Source organism: Oryx dammah, unplaced genomic scaffold (genome assembly GCF_014754425.2).
Source record: "Oryx dammah isolate SB20612 unplaced genomic scaffold, SCBI_Odam_1.1 HiC_scaffold_28, whole genome shotgun sequence".
NCBI classification, from domain to species: domain Eukaryota; kingdom Metazoa; phylum Chordata; class Mammalia; order Artiodactyla; family Bovidae; genus Oryx; species Oryx dammah.
The window spans coordinates 78,654,097-78,673,436 of NW_024070212.1; the positions used below are offsets into that span (position 1 = coordinate 78,654,097).

Consider the following 19,340-nt stretch of genomic DNA (forward strand, 5'->3'; position numbering starts at 1 on the left):
TAGATGCTCAGAAAGGGGGAGCTAAGTTCCACACATTTTATTTGCTTTTGATTTTAACCCATTAGAGTCTTAAATTTCTTTGCATATTCAAGATGGTTAGGAAGGCTCTGAAGTTGACTGTGGCATTGAAAGGAGGCCTCCTTTCAGTTTGGCAACTGATCTGCTAGGTTAAAGTGAATGTAATTTGCCCTTAGGCATGAGCAGTGGTCCATTAAGAAATCACTATAGTCACTAAAACTGTCCATTCATACAGTTTATTTCACTAGGCTGCAATTTTATACACAGTATGAAGAGGATTCCTGATAGCACACATATAGTTTACTTTCTGTACTGCTGAAGAACCAATGTTTTTTTTACATTATATCGTAACACCCTATCATTAAAACATTATTCAGTAAATTTTCTTCCAACTACATATAAACGGAGATTTACCACACACGGTGCAAGAATGTCTTTATAACATATCTGGATCACAAAATGTGAATCTAAAATACATCACTGTAATTAGAACACTACTTTAAAATTACAATGCCCCATGTTATATCAGCCAGATTTGATGAACCCCTGTGTACATCACAAAGCAGTTGTGGCTATCCACAAACATAGCTGGACATCTTCTTGGGTAACTGGCAGCAGCTTTTAACTATGATTTCAAAAGAAATCTTTGTTTAAGAATGAAAATTCTGAATTTGAAAATTTTTTTATGTGTTCAATATTCTCAGAATCAAAATGGGACATTTAAAAATTTATAGTCTTTAAAACAAGGAGAATAAATCCAACCCTCCTTTAGCTGAAAGGCTGGCATTGTAATATTAGGTTTCGTAGAAACCTAAGGAAAGAACTGTATGGGAAGTGGAAATGAGTTAAAAAGAAACACAATTTTTCTGAAAGCTTCCTGGACTGCCCCTCCCCACCTCTGTCAAACAGAGAAAGAATGCTGCTTTGCAAATCAAGATGTATTTCCATGACATGATGTTCTAAAGAAAATGTACGTAAACAAGTCAGAGAGAAAGATTTCTTCATTTTCCCTTTTTTTTTTTTTTTGGTGGAGTGAGGCAGTGGGATGGTATCCGTTAAATAAGAACTAGATCGTCTTAATCAAAAAACCACTTTAATACACACAAAACAGCTAGGGATAATTGCTGAAAATTTCTTATGTGTTTCCTTTTCTTTCTCCCAAAGTTTGAGAATGTTTTGAAAGTTCAATAAATAGTAGAAAAATAATCCTTTACTTAGAAATTTTGAGATGCATCATTTAGAGCTTAGGATGAGTTCCGTACAGCAAGTGTGGCATCTAGGTACCGCTAAGAAACCAGGTGAAATCTTCAAAGACACACTTCTCTCTGCCTCTGCCACATTCTCAGTCTCCAGAGGAGCAGACCTCTCTTTTCTTCCAGTTAAGGAGAGCAGAATGTTTCTGGCTCCTCGGAACATTCCTCTGGCTCAGCTTAACCAAGGTTCCCAATGTTTCATTTATAGGTTCCGGCTCTGTTTAGAGGTTTGCGTCTGTTCATTCCGTTGGTGTTATGGCAGGTTCATTAATCAGACTTCTTTTCTCTCCATTTCACAACCAGCCTCGCCTCTTGTCGTGGCTGTTTCACTTGTTAGGAAACATGTTAACAGGCAGGAAGATGAGTTCAATGACTCCGGACAAAGCACGGACACAAATGGATTTGATGCTGGCTCTCCTTCCCTCCAGAACATTCTGCAGCTCCCAGATCCGGCCTCCGGATGGAGGCGAGGGGGCTAGCATTCCGCGTCGACAGTGTGTACCGTCACGGCCGCCTGCAGGTGGTGGCTGTGATGCAGCGTCGGGTGGTGCAGGCGGTACTGGTGGAACTTGTGGCTCAGCAGGGCGGCGGTCTGGGGCGGGGTGTCCAGCTCCAAGTCCTCGTCATGGTTCCCCACGTCCACCCCGGCCGACAAGGGGTCACTGGTGCACGGAGGGTTTTCACTGTCTTCCTGTGGGCTCATGGTGCTGTAGCCTAGAAAATGAACACAACACACAGGCAGCTGAGAGTTTCCAGAGGCAGGGAGAAGCTGTCACGGCACATTTCTGTGGGCACTGGGAGGCGCGCCTACCTTTGGACTAGTAAGTGCCAATGTTTGCAGGCTGCCAGCAGACCTTGAAGTGACTTACTTTTAAAGAGATCTTTCCTTAGCTGTTGTCTTAAAGCAATTACACAATAAGTACACAATCATTTAAAACAATATAAATAAGAACCCTTTCCCCAAATCCCCTAAACCAACAAAACAAAACAAAATTGAAAATCATCCCAGTTTTTTCTGATCCACAGATTCCCACAATTGACATTTGAGGAAACAACCTTCTACACTTTTCCCCAAGATAAAGACTATTTTTTATTTGAGAGAGAGAGAGAGAGAGAGAGGAAAAAAAAAGGCAGCATCAAAATGCCTGAATGTGATACCACAGTAAGAACAAAGACAGCTGCCACCATGACACCCCTGGCGTCATGTAATTTCTACATACCAACAAGGCATGTATTTTAAAATCCATTTTACAGGTGAGGGAAATGACAATCAGAGAGGTTAATGAACTTGCCTGAGTTTCAGTCCCTAACAAAACACTAACTCCATAGACACCCACAGCTACTAGCAAAGAATCAGCTATTCTTTGTGTAAGCTGGTTCACTGTATTTAAAGATTAATTTCTCTTGGTATTCTAAGTAATACATGTTTCAAAAGAAATTGCCCTTGCTGATCAAAGGATTCCATTCCAAGAACCTTGGCATGTTTTTAAATATTGCAAAAAAAAAAAAAGACCCTTCAAGAATTTTGAGAAGTGACAGCTCGTTAATATTTCTGCTGCATCTACAGTTAGCATCAATCAACACTCACCCATGGGTAGTGCTAGTCATATCCGTGGCTGCAAAATTGACATGCTTGCATACAGCCAAGCAGGAATAGTTTGTGGTTGAAAATGTTATGCGTCGTGTGAAAATGAGAAAGGCAATTCTCAGTCCTCAATGAAATGTTCAAACGACAGAATTCTTTCAGTCCAACCAACAAATATTTACTGGGCATCTACTTTGTATAAGACACTGTGCTGGGCACTGTAGGAGACCTGGAGATGAAAACTGATCCCTGAACAAGGAGTTCATTTGCTAGTGCTCGAGAAATAAGACAATACAAGCATAGCTCAATCCAATTATTCATGTATCAAAGACCCTCAGGAGGCTGAAAGGAAAACTATGAAACATGAATAAGAGATGTCTATTTTCCTTAAGGATTTCACCACTGAGTAAGAGATGGGTATGTACAAAGTTAGGCTTACTGTACTGAAGATCATGGTAAGTGTTCTAAGGGAGGTTAATTAAAACCCAGCATGTGCTCAGTAATATCTGACTCTTTTGCGACCCCACAGACTGTAGCCCACCAACCTCCTCTGTCCATGGGATTCTCTAGGCAAGAATACTGGAGTGGGTTGCCATTCTCTCCTCCGGGGGATCTTTCAGATCCAGGGATTGAATCTGCATCTCCTGCACTGCAGGCAGATTCTTAACCACTGAGCCACCAGGGAAGCCCATTGAACAAGGAATAGCTAACTCTGGCTGGGGGGCTGGGAAAGTTTCAGAGAAGAACTCATATTTTAGTTGGGCTGTAATGGTTTCAGAGAAGAACTCATATTTTAGTTGGGCTGTAATGGATGAGTAGGAGTTTGGTGAAGTGGATAGGAGCACAGGAACAGAAGGGCATGGCCAAGAGGACACAGGGCCATTACTATACCATGCGGCTATGATGAGTGCTAACAGGTACTACAGGAGGGACTTAAGTTTACAAGGTTTTGAGCAGACCAGAAAAACAGCACAGTCATTTTTATATTTTAAAAGCAGAGTTATGGTGGAAATTTGGAGGTTGACTAGAAAGGGGAGAGAGAGGGAGGCAGTTAAGAGGTTATTGCCACAGCCTGGATAGAGATGTTGAACTAAAAGTATGGGGTTGGACAGACATCTCTGGGGAGGAAAAATAATAGAAGTTCATCAGAAATTTGATGTGGGGGAATTGGGGGTGGTGGGACAGCAACCTACTGTCAGGATAATGGGAGCGGGAGACTTCAAGATCCCGAGTCTTGGGGAAGGAAACGAATTTTCTTTTTGCACATCTTGGTTTTCAGCATCTGTGAATAACATATGTGGAGATACCCAGCCAGAAAAACAAGTCAGGGCAGGAGAAGGCGAATCTGTTGCCGTGTGCCTTGATTACTGAGTGCTCTCTTGGTGCCTGATGCCAGGCTAGGGGCTCCACAGAGAAAGGGGTAAGGTGAGGTTCCAACTCCCAAGAAGGCCCCAGTCAAGAAGGGGAAATACAGGTACCAAACCAGAGGTACCTCAAAGAAATATCAATGCTGATGAACTTGACTTAGGATCCTGGAGGAAGTGACATTCAAGGTGACCCTCATGGGAGAGAGGGGTTCCCTAGATAAAGAAAGGAGTGGAAAGTATTACAGGCAGGGAGATGAGCATATGCAAAGATGGAACAGACAGAAAGGCTCTGTGGATTTGAGGAATGGGGAAGAGCTTCGTCTGCGAGAGAAGGAGTAAGAGATGAATCTGGGCAGGCAGTCTGAGACCAGATCAGGAAGGGTAGTCAAAGAGCTGGGGGGAAGGTGGATGGCAGTGATATAACGTGTGCTTTAAGATGATCCCTTGTGGCAACGAGGAGGTTGGATGGAAGGAAGGAGGGCTCCGAGGCTCAGAGAACAGGGAGCTGAGCACTGGCCCGAGGAGACGGCAGGGCCCTGAAGAGAAACATTAGCTGTGTTTCAGGGGAGCAAGCTGCTGTTCAAGTGCAGGGCAGGGCAGCCTCTGGTGACCACACGGACTTTCTGGCACCCAAGAGGGTTAACATCCTCAAGGTTATTAGGTTCAGATGCTGGGGGAATGGAGATGCTTTTTCCCAAGATGAAAAGATCAGGAGCCAGAATGAACTCCTCAGCTTCAGTAGTGCTAAGTCTAGAATGCAGTGTAGGCTTTAAAGCCTCAGTTACAGATGTTCTACGTGTAAGAGACCAAAGTACTAGAAAATACATTTCAGCAAAATCTCAGTGTCTGTGTCGATTATTTTTGGCCAACCTTTAGTGCTAGGCTGTCTTTATCTTGCCTCCAAATACCTCCTGGAAGCCTTCCTGTCTCGCTCATTTACAGGCATCCATTGTAATGATAGTTGATTTCCACATTCGTGGTGTAAAATTCACAGTGGTCCCTCTGCGCCTGCCTTGTCCTCCCCCACTTCCCTCATCACTGTGCTTCATGTTCCATTTGAAGGTCTTTTCTGGGAAACCTTCCCAACCACCACCCACCCCACCCAGTCATACTAACCCACAGTTCTGGTGGCCCTTCTGTGATGTCAAATGGTATTCTCTGCAATCCCTAGCTTAGATTTACCATATTTCAAAAAAATATAGGGCTGTCTTGTCTATTAGAAAACTCTTAAGTGCAAGGGCTTAGGCCTCACATAAAGCAGGTGTTTAATTAAAAAAATAAAAATCACATAAATTTTCAGTCATCTTTGGTTTTGCCTGGTGTGACATTTACCAGTCTCATCTAATAATAAAGGCATTCTAGGATTCACTAGGCCCTGCCTGGAGCTCTGACTTAAGAGTCTGGGTGCTCTGAACCTGGCTGGTCACAGATGGTGACGGTACAGGCAATTGGGGGGCATCAGCATTTTCTGATCAGAACCCCAGCAGAGATCCTTCCAGAGGGAACCACTCACTCTGGAGCAATCAGTGGGACACTATTGCTCAACCCCTCTGTAACTTAGGCTTTCTCTTATCTCAATAATTAATGGAAATCTGGAGGGAGGGAGTTGTGGAGAAGCAGGAGGAAGCCAAACACATGCTCTCACTTAGCAAATTAATTGAGTGTTTACTCAGCACCAGGCAATTCTGTGCAGTGCTGGGAACAGTGATGCATAAGACAGACGCGGTCTCTGACTCATGGAGGAGGCAGCACTATTTAAAACACAGAGGATATATACAAATAACTTTCAAAGAAAGATTTCTTTACTATCCAAAGGTATATGTAGAGAAATTCTTGCAAAGATTTTTTCAAGGGAAAACAGGCTTTAGGAAGGAGGCCAGGCATCACTCAGGAATAAAAGAGCCAAATTAGGCTTTTGCTGTTTGGTTTTCTGCTAATATATTTATCCCCTGGTTCTTAAAGAAACTCTCTTGATGTCAAGGGATGTTAGGTCCCTCTGGGGACTCACTCACCACCTTGTGGTCACAGAGAGTAACTGCAGGAGAATAACTGCACCCCTAGACTGAGCGACTTCACTTTCACTTCTCACTTTCATGCATTGGAGAAGGAAATGGCAACCCACTCCAGTGTTCTTGCCTGGAGAATCCCAGGGATGGGGGAGCCTGGTGGGCCTCCTGTCTATGGGGTCGCACAGAGTCGGACATGACTGAAGCGACTTAGCAGCAGCAGCAGAAAATAGCTTAGCTGTGTACTAGGTATTTTTCGACCAAATTTTCAAGGTTCAGCATTAGCCTTTCAAGTCTTTTGGCATTTACTCCACAAGGAGAAAATTTCCCTTTTATAAAGAAAAAAATATTGCTTAATATACATTTGAGTAATGTTTCTAATTAATGGTAACTAAAATACAGATTCACAAGGAATAAATACATACTGTTGGTTTTTAACTTAAAAAATAAGCCAGTTGATGGTTAGATAGAATGTGATATTTTCAAGAGAAATAATGGGCAAGCAGAGTAAAAGAGTTAATAGTTGAGTGCTGGAGAAAATCATGCTAAGTGGTGTTAGAATATTGACTAAAATGCTTCAACTTTTCAAAACTGTTCTTATTTTGAGCGTTTAAGATAAAAATTAAAATCATACTCCTTTAAAATACAAAACTTTGTTTGCTACATGAAAGATTTCTAGTTAAAAATGCAGCCTGGAGTCTCCAAGTGTAGCTTGACAGCATTTAGTGTTAATTCTAGGAATATCACCACTCTGAACCACACCTGGAAAGTCTTGTCTGTTCAATATTTATATATATTTTATTCTTTTGAGGTTTCATTTTGTGCCTCAGACCTTAAGACTCATATGCAAATAAGCTCACTAGGCACCAAAGAACCAGGGCATGACCAGTTCAAGGGCGAGTACCAGTGTCCCCTCACCTCTGCACCCTGGGTCTCACAGGATTTACTTGCAGATAAAAGTGAACTCTGTTCTCATCTTCTTCTTTGTTCCACTTCTTTAAGGGAACTGTTATATTCAGCCTTTTCTCAATCTTGTGAATACATGCATGTATTTGTGCTTTCTTGCTGGATTATCAATTCTTTGAGCACAGAGCGGGTATGGGGGTGAGGAGGTCGGGCTCTGAGCTCATGCCTGGCTGTGTGTTATCTCACTTCATCCTCATGACAACCTTACCAGGGGGTAGTTTCTAATCCCCTTTTAATTATTAGGAAACTGAGGTCTAAGTAGTTTCCCTGAGGTCTCACCATTTAGAAAGACAGGGAGAGGTGGGACTCCACGTGAGTTCTGCTTGACCTAGCGTATATAAGCTGTTCTGTACCAGGCTGCCTGGCAGAAATAAGACCACCCTTTTCCCACCTCGCTCCTCCCTGCCAAGCAAACAGCAGATACCTGATACATTCACCAAACAGGAGAACACCTGCACAAATGTCACATGCCACAAAACCACTATTAGTGGATCAGATTTCTGAGTTTAATGTGTTCCTACGGCTTATCCTCTAGGCACCACGGGGACGTTAGCTTGATGTCACTACTAAAAGTGACCCGCCATATAGGCTCAGGGATTTGACAGCACTTGGTTAAATGCTACTGATTTTGTGGTGTATTAGGAACTACCTGGAATGTCAGTGTCTTCCACTCCTTTTGGTGGTGTATTCTGTCTGCACGAGAAACTATTTTTCATTCCTTGGGGATATCGGGATCCAATTATTGTGAAAAATGAAAGAAAGGAAGCCCTTAGCTAGATTCCTCGGCTTTTAGATACTGACACTGCACTATGCCTTTTATCTCAGCCGTTGCTTCATGTGCCATTTTACTAAGACAATGGGAGGGCTAATGCAGCACTGGAAATGTCATTCAGAATTCCAGTTTTGGACTTAAGTGGTTCCTACCAGCAAGGGCAGTGGGGGGGGGGGGGGGTGGAGAGAAAGAGGGATGGGGAGAGGAAAGGAGGGTGGAGGGAGGGAGGGCGATAGAGACACAGAGAGGAAAGGAGTGGGGAGGGGAGAGGATAGACAGAAGGACTCAGTATTTCTGCTGAATAAGAAATCCTTTCTGTTGAACTTTAGTAGCCTCAAACCTGTTTTATTATTCAAAGGAGAAGCACAGAACTGCCTGGCAGAATGAAATTTATGCAGGCTCAAAGGTTTTTCTGGAAAAAAGGCAGAAAGTCAAAGAAGCTGAGAAATTTAAGTTCTGCTTTGACTCTCCATAGAAACCTGAAGGTTCTATTTAGTTAGTGCGAACAATTTGGACTCATTCATTCAGAGCCCAAATCAAGAGTCCCCGGTTTACAAATCAGAGCTCTGGCTTCTCCAGTTTTCCAAAGGGATTTAGAAGACCTGGCTGTCGTGCAAAAGGCAGCATTGGTTGCTCTAGCGAATATCCCCTTCTGCATTTTTTAGCACAGGTGTGGAAGCACACTGCTTGAAGACTTTGTTTTCAGGGTAGATGTGGAGAAGGCAGAATAAAAAAAGCACAAATGCATTATTTATGCATTTATAAAAAGACCTGATTCTGGGAAGAAAACAAAGATTTCTGGAAAATTGAACAGGTATGTAAGAAAACAAAAAGACCTGACAATTACAGGAAAGGACCTACACTTTCTTTTTTGTGGGATGGTGACAGAACTGCCTAGACAGAAGGACACAGTTGTTCTCCGTGACAAGAAGCCATGGGACACTGGGAAGGTGAGATGGCACACGGTGGGCATGCCATTAGTACCGCCATGGACTCAGCACTCAGGGTCTCTTTCACAACACAGCGCCTGTCCTTCCTGAGCATCCCACAGGCACTAGAGGCGCCTCCATGACTTTGTACACACTAGCCCCTTGGCCTCCAATAGCCTTTACCTCTCACCTTTCTTTAATCATCCTTCAAGGCCCAGGGTAAGTGTTGTCTCTTTGGTAAAGCCTTCCCAGGGCTGGGGGATGCCAGATGACAGTGTGGACTCTCGCCAGGTCCCGAAAGTATGTGGCCGAGAGAGCCCTTAACAATCCTGCTGTTTGCCAACAAGCCTCATGGGGCAGTAGGATCTAAGAAGATGCTGATTCACTGAGAACCAAGTTGGGTGGTAAGCAGGTACCACTGAAATAATCTGAACCCTTATTCATGGAGAAAACCCAGGGGGTTATCTGTGTGCCCAGAGGTTATCCGACGTATGATGACGTATCTGGGAATGCTGAGCCATAAGCCAAAATCTCTTGAGGGCTCTTGCAAAGGTGTCATGTTGGAATGTGTCTTTTTGGAAAACTACGTCAAAAAAATTTACTTGAGCACAGAGCAGGAAAGAGGAAAGGGTGGGTGTGAGCACTAGTCCATGAGTACATCGGGGTCCTCGGGGCCTCAAGGGCAGGGTGCCAGATCTTACCATGATCACTTTCTGTTCCTGAGCGACCCCAGTAGCGACGCCTCCTTTCTGGACTGTGTGCATGACGCTCGATGACTGCGGCTATAAACCGAGTATTGCTGACTGTGGAAGGCAAGGATAGTTAGTCACACTTAGGCCAGTATCTTCGCTGTATTAAGCACATCTGCTTTAAGCAGGCTCTTTCACATGAAAGGGGTTGTTATTTGTTAGAGAGCTAGAATGAGTAATTTTTAAAAAATTCTGAGGATTAGGGAAGTTGCTCTTAGGACTGGGGCAGGAGGAGGTCCCTAATTACATATCTTCAACACGCATCAAGAAGATACACTTTCCATACGGTTGCAGGCCAAAGCATCTCACCACAAATGGAGCTCTCTTTTGATAAAGAAGTGTTCTTTTTGTTCTCCTGGGTTGCATACATTAGTTAAGGGATTTAAAACATGCATACCTGATGACTCCCTTTCTAAAATGCTATACTGGAAAGTAATGAGGAGGAGAGAGAGAGGGAAGAGTAAGGGGTTTCAGGTCAAATGTCCTTAATGCCACAAAGAACACTCTGAATTCTTTGGAGATTTCCTAAAACAAAGCAAAGACTTTTGCTTCCTCCTAACAAAAATGGGGGATAAAAAGAATCCTGTCGTGTCAAAGCATCTGAAATTTTAACACAAGAGAGCCTCCCGCTGGCGCGTCTGGGACGGAGACGGCGCGGCCACTCACTGATGCCTCTGTCCTCGGGGCCGTCGTCGTCCCTTTCATCTCTGTCGTTCTCCAGGTTGGACATGCGCACCGACATCTCTACCCATCATTAAAAAGAGAGACACAGGACTATTTAATCAAACAACATCACCCGCATTAATACCCGCAGAGGGCTCATCTGATGGCTGGGTGACAGCATTCCATCAAGAGTGAACTGAGGCCTTATCATTTTTTTTTAGAGGAGGAGGGAGCAGGAATCTGAAGAGGGAGAACAAGAGGTGAATAATCCAGAGGGGCACCTGAGATTGATCTCTGGAGACAGAGGAGAAAAGAAGTTGATTGAGGCTAACAAGTCTTTCATCCTCTCCTGCACCAGCTCAGTGGACGCGAGTTTGAGCAAACTCTGGGAGAGAGTGAAGGACAGGGAAGCCTCGTGTGCTGCAGTCCATGGGCTCGCAAAGAGTCATATACGTCTTAGTGACTGAACAAGTACCTGAAACTGAGGGAAGGGGCCTAAAACCATGGCTGGCTGTGCTGATAAAATGGCGCCACAGAATCTAGAAGCCAAGCCGAAGGTAACACTGGATGGCTGTCATCCTCAGTCGAATCAAATCTTACCAAGAGGAAAGAGCTTTGTGGTCAGCTCAGTCATTAAATCAGACAACATGATCCCACGATCCCATGATCCCCCAACAGGACTGTGGCCACAGAGAACTATACCAACATCAGCTAATCGCAACTGCTACCAGGCTCCTGACCAAGTCCAGGAAAAATGACGAGTGAGCCTTATCTCCAAAACTCAGGGTGACACACCCTGAAGGACTTTTACGAGGATAGAGACAGTCATTTGCAAGCTTTTTGCCCCCTGCAAATGAGCACAGATACCACATTTAACCCTTGATATGGAAGCCATAATTACTAATTACTCATCTTGTCAAGTTCTTATCCAGGTTGGACAGCTCTTATTTTAAGAGCTGTGATCATCACTTTGAATGTGTGTTCATTCACACGTATAATAATGGCTGCAACAGAACAGACTCATGTTCTTGCCAGTAGTGGCCTGGGCTATCTTTGGTCTGTCCATCTTTTTTGGAACAGCAAAGACACCACATCTGAGCTTAGCGAAGAACAAAATTTCCCACTAAGCCTTCCAACTCCCTTCTTCTGGCTCCTTCCAGAGTCAAGCTGAGGTGGGCTAAGGAACCATGTAAAGAGAGACGGAATCTAGGGATTTTCTGGAGAATCGAATGGGGCTTGCAGGATTCAGGCCTTAAAGAATGAGCTGTGAGCAAAAGGAGAGAAGCAGGCTTTCGGGGACGTCTGAATCTATTCCACAAAAGAAGAAAATATAGTGCTATTCTTAGAGTTGCTTAAAGGCTTACAACTAGTCACTGTCCTTCTAGCCTGGGGACAACCCCGGGGAGCCTGCTGCTTCCTGGAGGAGCTCTGGGGTTCATTTCAAGCTCACCTTGGGCAGCAAGAGGAGACATATGCTGATGACTCCGGCGGTGAATCTGATGGCGGTATGCGTACACAGCCAGGACCAGGACCATGATACAGCCCATAATGCCTCCAGCCACCGGGCCCACGGGGGCACTTTTGATCATGTTCAATGTGACCACTTCATCACCTTCATTAAAATAAACAGACAGACAGCCCTTGTAAAGATTTCCCAAGTGTAGTAGTAGATGGGGATGGGGGTGAGATGGGAAGAATCTAGCGGGAAGGGGTTGAGTGAAGATATGTAAGACCAGCTGCTTTAAGGCTTGAATTTCATGAAGAAGATGCACCAGGATGGAAGAACAGGGCTTCCTTGAATTTCTGGTTCTCAAGTTAAATGCTGGTTGCTTGGCGGAGTAATACAGTTGGCAAGGACTGGTAAAGTAAGAGAATCACTTAGACATGCAGTCTAAGGGCCCAGCTGTGGGGTGTGGGCTCCTCTTAGTACAGAGGTGAGGGAGGGTGACGTGTGCCTCTCAGCAGATATTTACTGGACCTGGTGTCATTTATTTCAGTGGATCTATCATGTTACCTCCAAAAAGGATCCCATTTCAAAGTTTATGGGCTCCCTTTAAAATACTATTTGTACTTTTCAGGCAGGAAACTGCAGGTGGGGATATAAAGTCACTTCTAGGAGCAAGGTCACTTCTGTCATGTCCCAGCCTGGTCCAATAGTCATATGTGGGCTCAGAACCCTTCCTCACAAAGGAAAAGCTTTTCTTCCTCAGAAAGGCTCATGCAGAGAGATGTCAAAAGAGGCATTCACTGAAGGTTTAAATATCTATTCGCCTGCGGACCACATTTGAGATGCTTGTGCTGACTGCAGAAAGACATGGAGAAAAATCTCAGGTAGTATTTGGGGGGTAGGATGCAGGTAGTATTTGGGGGTTTTGGGGGGCCTGATCCCAGCGGTATTCCTCCCAACAATGTCTCTGTCCCCCACCTAAGTCGCCTGCTGCACTGGACAGTGAGGGCTTTTGTTGACCTCAAGGCCCTAAATACTGATTTGGAGCCCTAAGATGTCTGTCTTCAAAAGTCGTGAGGGAAGGACGCAGCAGGAAAGCGATGTCCATGGGTCACTCTGCCCATCACCAGCCCTGTGCTCCAGACAGCTGGGATTCACATTCATACAAACCCTACAGCTCAGCCACTCGGAAATCAGACCTGATATTTCTCAGGACAAGCTTTATGGGAATGCATTTCAGGCTTGCAAAACTTGGCAGGAAAGATGGCTGCTCACTCTGCACAGGAGAGCTAGCCAGCTTTGAAAGTAATTATTTGCCTTGGTTTTGCAACTCAAAACTACTGGCAAAGGAACCAGGGAAGTAGGGTAGGGAATTATTTTAAGATCTGTGTTCTAGTATAGAGGCCAGAAAATATGTTTTCAAGAATCAAGTTATTCTGGGTTCCCCCAAAACATTACCTATTGCTCCCATGTCATCAACATAGGGACTTTTGGCTCCAACGATTCCCCCAAAGCATTCTTTCTGGGGTGCACAGTAGGATTTGTCCAGGTGGGTCTTCCCATCGCTGTCCACCATGCACCATTCACAATCCAGCACACCGAAGCAGTCCCTGCCAGAAAGACAGTGCTGAATGTTCCAGAAAGCAGTGTCAGGCAGGAGCGAGCACATGGGCTTGGGCATCAGACAGCTCTCAGGGGTTCCATAACTCACTAGAGCTAGAACTCGCTGAGCCTGAGTTGCCCAGGGGAAAGCTGTCTATCATCCCTTGACAGCCTGGAGCTGACAGAAATAGAATTGCCCTTTGTTACTCAAACCATGAAGTCCACACATCATGGATTAGTGCGGGGTCACTTAAAATCATCTTAAGAGACCACACGGCCCCCAAGGTTTGTTAGATTTTGGCCTAACATCCTTCAGGTTTATGGTTATTTAAAAAAAAAAAAAAAAAGGAAGAAAGGAAAAGAAAACCTGATTAATCAAGTTTGGGAAATAGTGATCAGTTAAACATTTCTTCACTGCTAATTTCATAGAACTTTTAATATGTTGAGCGCATGATGACACTCTCAGAGAATATATGCAGTGTTTCTCAAACTTAATAGGCTTTGGGTAACTGTGTAACACACTGAGTTAATCTGATACCCTATCATTCCTCTATTAAAATACATACCAAAAGTAGAACTGGCTGTCCCTTTCACCCACTGATTTCGTTGAATCAAATGGCAACCTGCAGCTGTCTAGTCCCAAACACCCTAGGGAGGAGGTAGAGGGAGCAGGGATCATGCAGTTTTTAGTTCTCAAAACTGCCATAAAGTATACCCGTTTTCTAAGAAAGAAGAATTGAAGAGTTTCAGTGTATCACACACATAGCTGAGTTCTGTTTCTAGAACCTGCTAGATTTCCTGTTCCCTTGGCCTTGCTTTGTCATGCCATTTCCTCTCTTATGCCTCTTATGCCTAGAAAACTTTTCTACCCACAGATGAGGCTACTAACATGGGGTGTGTGTGTGTGTGTGTGTGTGCGCGCGCACGTGCAAGTGTGGGCCCGTTAGTTGCTCAGTTGTGTCTGACTCTGCGACCCCATGAACCCTGCCAGGTTCCTCTGCCCATGGAATTCTCCAAGCAACAATACTGGACTGTGTAGCCATTCCCTTCTCCAGGGCATCTTCCCGACCAGGGATTGAACTCGGGTCTCCTGCATTTACCATCTGAGCCCCCAGGGAAGTCCACTAACAGGTACATGTGCCAAATATCTATAACAAGTAGAAACCAAGTAACGCTAAAATTGGTGGATAAAAGGCAGATGAAAGGCAGTTTTAGATCTGAAAAACTGGCACATCTTTTAGAAACATCAAACACGGGGATGATGATTATCCTCCAGAAAGTCCCATTGAGGCTGCTGTTCTCTAGTCTTTCCTAGGCTCCGCTCCCACAGCTGCGATGCTGGCGTGAATCAGCGCTGAGCACTGCTTACCCACTCTCCGTCCTCTGACTGCATCTGCTGTTGACACACTGGTGAAGAGCATCCTGCAGGCCAGGGTCAATAGCTGTGTACGTCACTGGCTCCTGGTGTACCTCGCAGCTTGGGTTTCTATGAAGGAGCAAGTCTGAAGGTTAGGGCTGATACAATCTGCATTCCAAACTCATCATGCCCTTGGCCCCTGACAGTGCCAGAAAGATCTGGGTTTGAACTCTGGCTTTGTCATTTACCTGTATGAAACCTGGGGCCTATCTGGTCTTAAAATCTGTCCCTGAGAAAAGTAATGCTATATTATGTGTGTGAAAGGTTCCTACATGTTTATCAAAGGGTAAACTTGAAAACTAAGTGACTTACCAGGCCTTCAGCATCTGACATGGTAGGCACTTAGTTAATGCTTGTAACAGTCTCATACTTTTTGTAAGTAGTACATATACTCATAAAACATTTTTAGAAATTTTATTCAAACCTGAAAGTGGGCTTCATTTAAAAATACTATGGAGTCTGAAAACTAGTTCATTGAACAGTTCCATCACTAGAATGAGTCACCTTCTTATAGTCCCAACTTGAAACAAATCTATAAATAAGACTCTCAGTATACATATGTACACACACATATATAATCTTTATATATATATATATCTCCCAGTATAAAAATGCACATATAACACATATATATGTGTGTACTCAGTTGCTCAGCTGTGTCTGACTCTTTGCGACCCCATGAACTCTAGCCAGCCAGGCTTCTCTGTCTATCAAATATTCCGGGCAAGAATATTAGAGTGGGTTGCTATTTCCTACTCCAGGGGATCTTCCTGACCCAGGGATCGAACCCAGGTCTCCTGCATTAGCGGGCATGTTCTTTATCACTGTGCCACTTGGGGAGTCCACAAATACATATATATGTGTGTATATATTTTTTATTTACCTGTTCTCTGCATTGGTGAGGTTGCCAGTACACTCGTTGACCTCTAGAGGGCACTCACAAGGACATTCACATTCATTTTGTTCCATTCTGAAAAGCAAAAGGAAAGTTACTATGCAGAGGGTTGATCAACTATATATTGCACACACACTGAGAGGTGAAATAAAGACAACATGAGAGAAGGAAATGGCAACCCACTCCAGTGTTCTTGCCTGGAGAATCCCAGGGACGGGGGAGCCTGGGGGGCTGCCGTCTATGGGGTCGCACAGAGTCAGACACGACTGAAGTGACTTAGCAGAGCTAGCTAAAACGGACAGTAAAAGCTATCACCAAACGTTTAAATATTCAACTGACCTCAATCCACTGTTCTTTGGACAAGGATGTTACAAACAACAGTTCTAAATGCTTTTGCAACCAGGACTTTCCTTTTCTTTAGGACATACCTGAGCACTTTATGTATATTGTACAGCTGGCATCAGTTAAGATATTCAATAAGTGGTAAACAGAGAGTATGTCCCACCCCATTTTTACCGGTGACAGTTGAGACAGAGCCGGTCTACCATGCTGCAAGCACAGAAGGCAAGAGAGTCGCATGTTTCGTTGACAATGCCCACAAATGCATTGGTTCCTGGGATCCTCGCCAGTCTGTATTTAGAACAGTGACTGCCGTGCACAAGGTTCGTCAAATCCCCCTGTAGACAACAGACGTGTCAGAGGTGACAGACAACAATGCAAAGACTCAGCTCTACCACCCTGAAAACAGCTTACAACCAAACTTTACTTCTGATTAAAACAGTAGTTATATAGTCCTTACTAGAAATTTGGAAAATAGAAAATTTTCATAATTACCATCAGTCAGAGACAGACCTCATTTAACAGTGTGTGTACATTATTCTTTTATCCATGGTGGCTCAGATAGTAAAGACGTCTATAACGTGGGAGACCAGGGTTCGATCTCTGGGTTGGGAAGATCCCCTGGAGGAGGGCATGGCAACCCACTCCAGTACTGTTGCCTGGAGAATCCCCATGGACAGAGAGGCCTGGTGGGCTACAATCCATGGGGTCACAAAGAGACGGACATGACTGAGTGACTAAGCACAGCACAGCACATGGTTACATGATATGTTTTTATAGCTCTTTCTGTAATTTTTCTTTTTTTAAAACATAATGATATAAAATGAAAATAACTGCAAGAAGCAATAAAGAAAACTTTCAGGTACAGAATAGCCTAAAATTTATTCAAAGGCAAACCTAACCAGCCAAAAACATGCACCCCCTTTACCCCCCTCACCGTCCCTTGGATAACAAACCTCTTATTCTAGAATAATACAATTATTTAAAAACCAAAGACTCTTTAAGAGGCCAATTTTCTGCTTCCAGAATATTTAAACAATCCAACTAAAGTGAGCATCCTTTTCTGCATTCTATCACACAAAAAAATGTGATAGCTGGCTTCATGAAATGTCTACAATTATCTGAAAGCCAAAGATTCTAAAGCAGCATTGCAAAGTTGAATATGGTTATTTTTTCTGCATGTATCATATGTAGTGGGTCAATTATTTAATCCCGTTCTTGTTTCCCGGCCAGTCATCCCTTAGGTGTGCATAGTGAGGATAAGCCTGACTCTGAGAATCATGGCACTGAAAGGGTTTTCAAGAGGTCTCAATGAATTCTTCACTGACTGGAACGTGCCCACCTTTACAAGATAAGCAAGAACATAGGCTTATCAGCCTGTTAGCTCCAATAACCAGGAATGCTCCAATTCCATTTTGGAATAACTTGGGCTGTTAAGAATTCTAATTAAAAAAAAAAAAAGAATTCTAATTCATATTCCACTAGAATTTGCACTTAAAAAAATTTCTACTGGAATATCCTGGCTTGTCTCCTGAAGTCTCAAAAAGTCATTGTACAAATGATAGCAGATACGCTGACTAAGGCAGACTTTCATATGAGAGCCTTACCTGACAGCCTCCCTCTGATTATACTCACGTTTGTCAATGTCTCCTTTATAGAAAGTGCTCCTCAAAGTTTGGGGGTGGGACAGAGTAATAATGACTTCCCTTGCTTTGAAAACACTAACCTACTAGTATATTCATTTTAAAAGCTCTATTTCCCCAGACAGTTGTTTTTGCAATCACTTTTTCCAAGCTTGGGTTTAGGATTTTCATTTAACCCAATACATCTTTACAATTATTTTTAAAATTTTTGGCTGTACCCTGTAGCATGTAGGAGCTTAGTTCCCTGACCAGGGATAGAACCTGCAACCTTTGCCTTAGAAGGTGGAGTCTTAACCACTGCACCACCGGGGAAGTCCCTTTACAGTTACTTTTTTAAATGATACATGTAATGATTTGTGAATACCGTTACTTCTTGTGAACAACTTTTTGAATGTTGATTCTGTCATAACCCATTCTCTCTCAGCTAGGATTGTTTACAAATTAATACATATATCCTTAAGGACTCTAACCATATCCAGGTAAGTCTGTAGCATCTCAAATCATAAGAGAGTATTCTAAGCTAAAAACAATTATTTTTGGATGATCTACATGAGTGTGGCACCATGTGGCCCTCTCTTCCTGTCTTTGGGAGATTACTCAGTCTCCCTAAATTCCTAAAGCCAAATTAGGTTAGTTTCTAGTCATCCACCCTGTTTCATCCCACATGTATTTATACAAGAGTGTGGGAAGAGACTTAGGCAGACATTTCAAAGGGCTTAGATTGGATGAGTCTTTAAACAAACAAAACCAAGGCAAAATACCTAGTGTGAGACCTTAAAACATTCACTTATCCACTCTGGGCTTTATATCCCACAACCATCAAGCTGGGGAACTGGACTGTCCCAGCCTATCACTCTAGTTCCCAGGCAATGAAAACAGCTGGGAGTAAACATTCAGACATAAACCGTGACTCCACTGCAACTCCATAGCCAGATGGGAGAGGACAATGTGGAGGAGTCCTTACCACAAGGCTCGTGTTGAATTTATAAAACCTCTGGACCGTTCGGTCACTGAAGCTGTTGCATAGGTTCTTCTTGACAAAGTTGGGGTGGTTCAGGATGTCGTTCGCTACCAGGGGCTCCTACCAAGGCCAAGCAGAAGACAGGTGCCGTGTCATTAGTGAGTCGCAGGCCCTTGAGAACTGGGCTCCAGCTCCGCGACAGATACCTTGTGGGTGATGTGCTGCTGCTCCACGGGCGCGTGTCCTTTGGGGTCGATGAGGGTCGGATGTGCGACCAGATAGCCCCTGTCCTCCATGATGAAGCACCTACACCCAAACAAGGACATCCCTCATTCACAGAAGCCGCTGCTCTGTGCTTTTGGTGAGCATTTCTCTTGCTAGTCCTAACACAAACGGCATTTGTCTTAGGTCCTCAATAAACGTGCATGGACAAAACGAAGGAAGGCTGGCAGTCAGGTGACAGACACATTATTCTCGAGGCGCTGGATCACTTGGCATAATGTTTAAGGTCAGAGAGTTATACCTGACTCTGAGTTCACCTATATACTTCATAAGAATGTGACCACCCAGACTATGTAAGATGGGCTCAAAGATCTTTTGCAAGATCATGTAAAGTGAGACTTTCTTTTTTTCCTGCGGAGGGAGACTGTGAAAGAAGCATTTGAGTTTTACAGGCACAAATTTTAAGTAAACCATACAATTCCTTCTTTCAATGATAAACATATATA

General features: G+C 43.8%; 1 protein-coding gene across 2 annotated transcripts in view; it reads right to left on the minus strand.

The window, feature by feature from the left end:
• Nucleotides 1-238: 238 nt before the first annotated feature.
• CACHD1 (cache domain containing 1) overlaps nt 239-19,340 on the minus strand; it is a 232,480-nt gene continuing 213,378 nt past the window's right edge. Inside the window, exons 18-27 of one of the 2 annotated variants that reach the window (XM_040232671.1) lie at nt 18,819-18,918; nt 18,616-18,732; nt 16,186-16,346; nt 15,658-15,744; nt 14,727-14,843; nt 13,214-13,365; nt 11,759-11,920; nt 10,312-10,389; nt 9,598-9,699; nt 239-1,985 (exon numbers count right to left, since the gene is read on the minus strand). In XM_040232671.1, coding sequence (XP_040088605.1) covers nt 1,747-1,985; nt 9,598-9,699; nt 10,312-10,389; nt 11,759-11,920; nt 13,214-13,365; nt 14,727-14,843; nt 15,658-15,744; nt 16,186-16,346; nt 18,616-18,732; nt 18,819-18,918 — 1,315 coding nt within the window. In that variant the 3' untranslated portion in view covers nt 239-1,746. The other variant, XM_040232672.1, reaches the window with a different exon arrangement.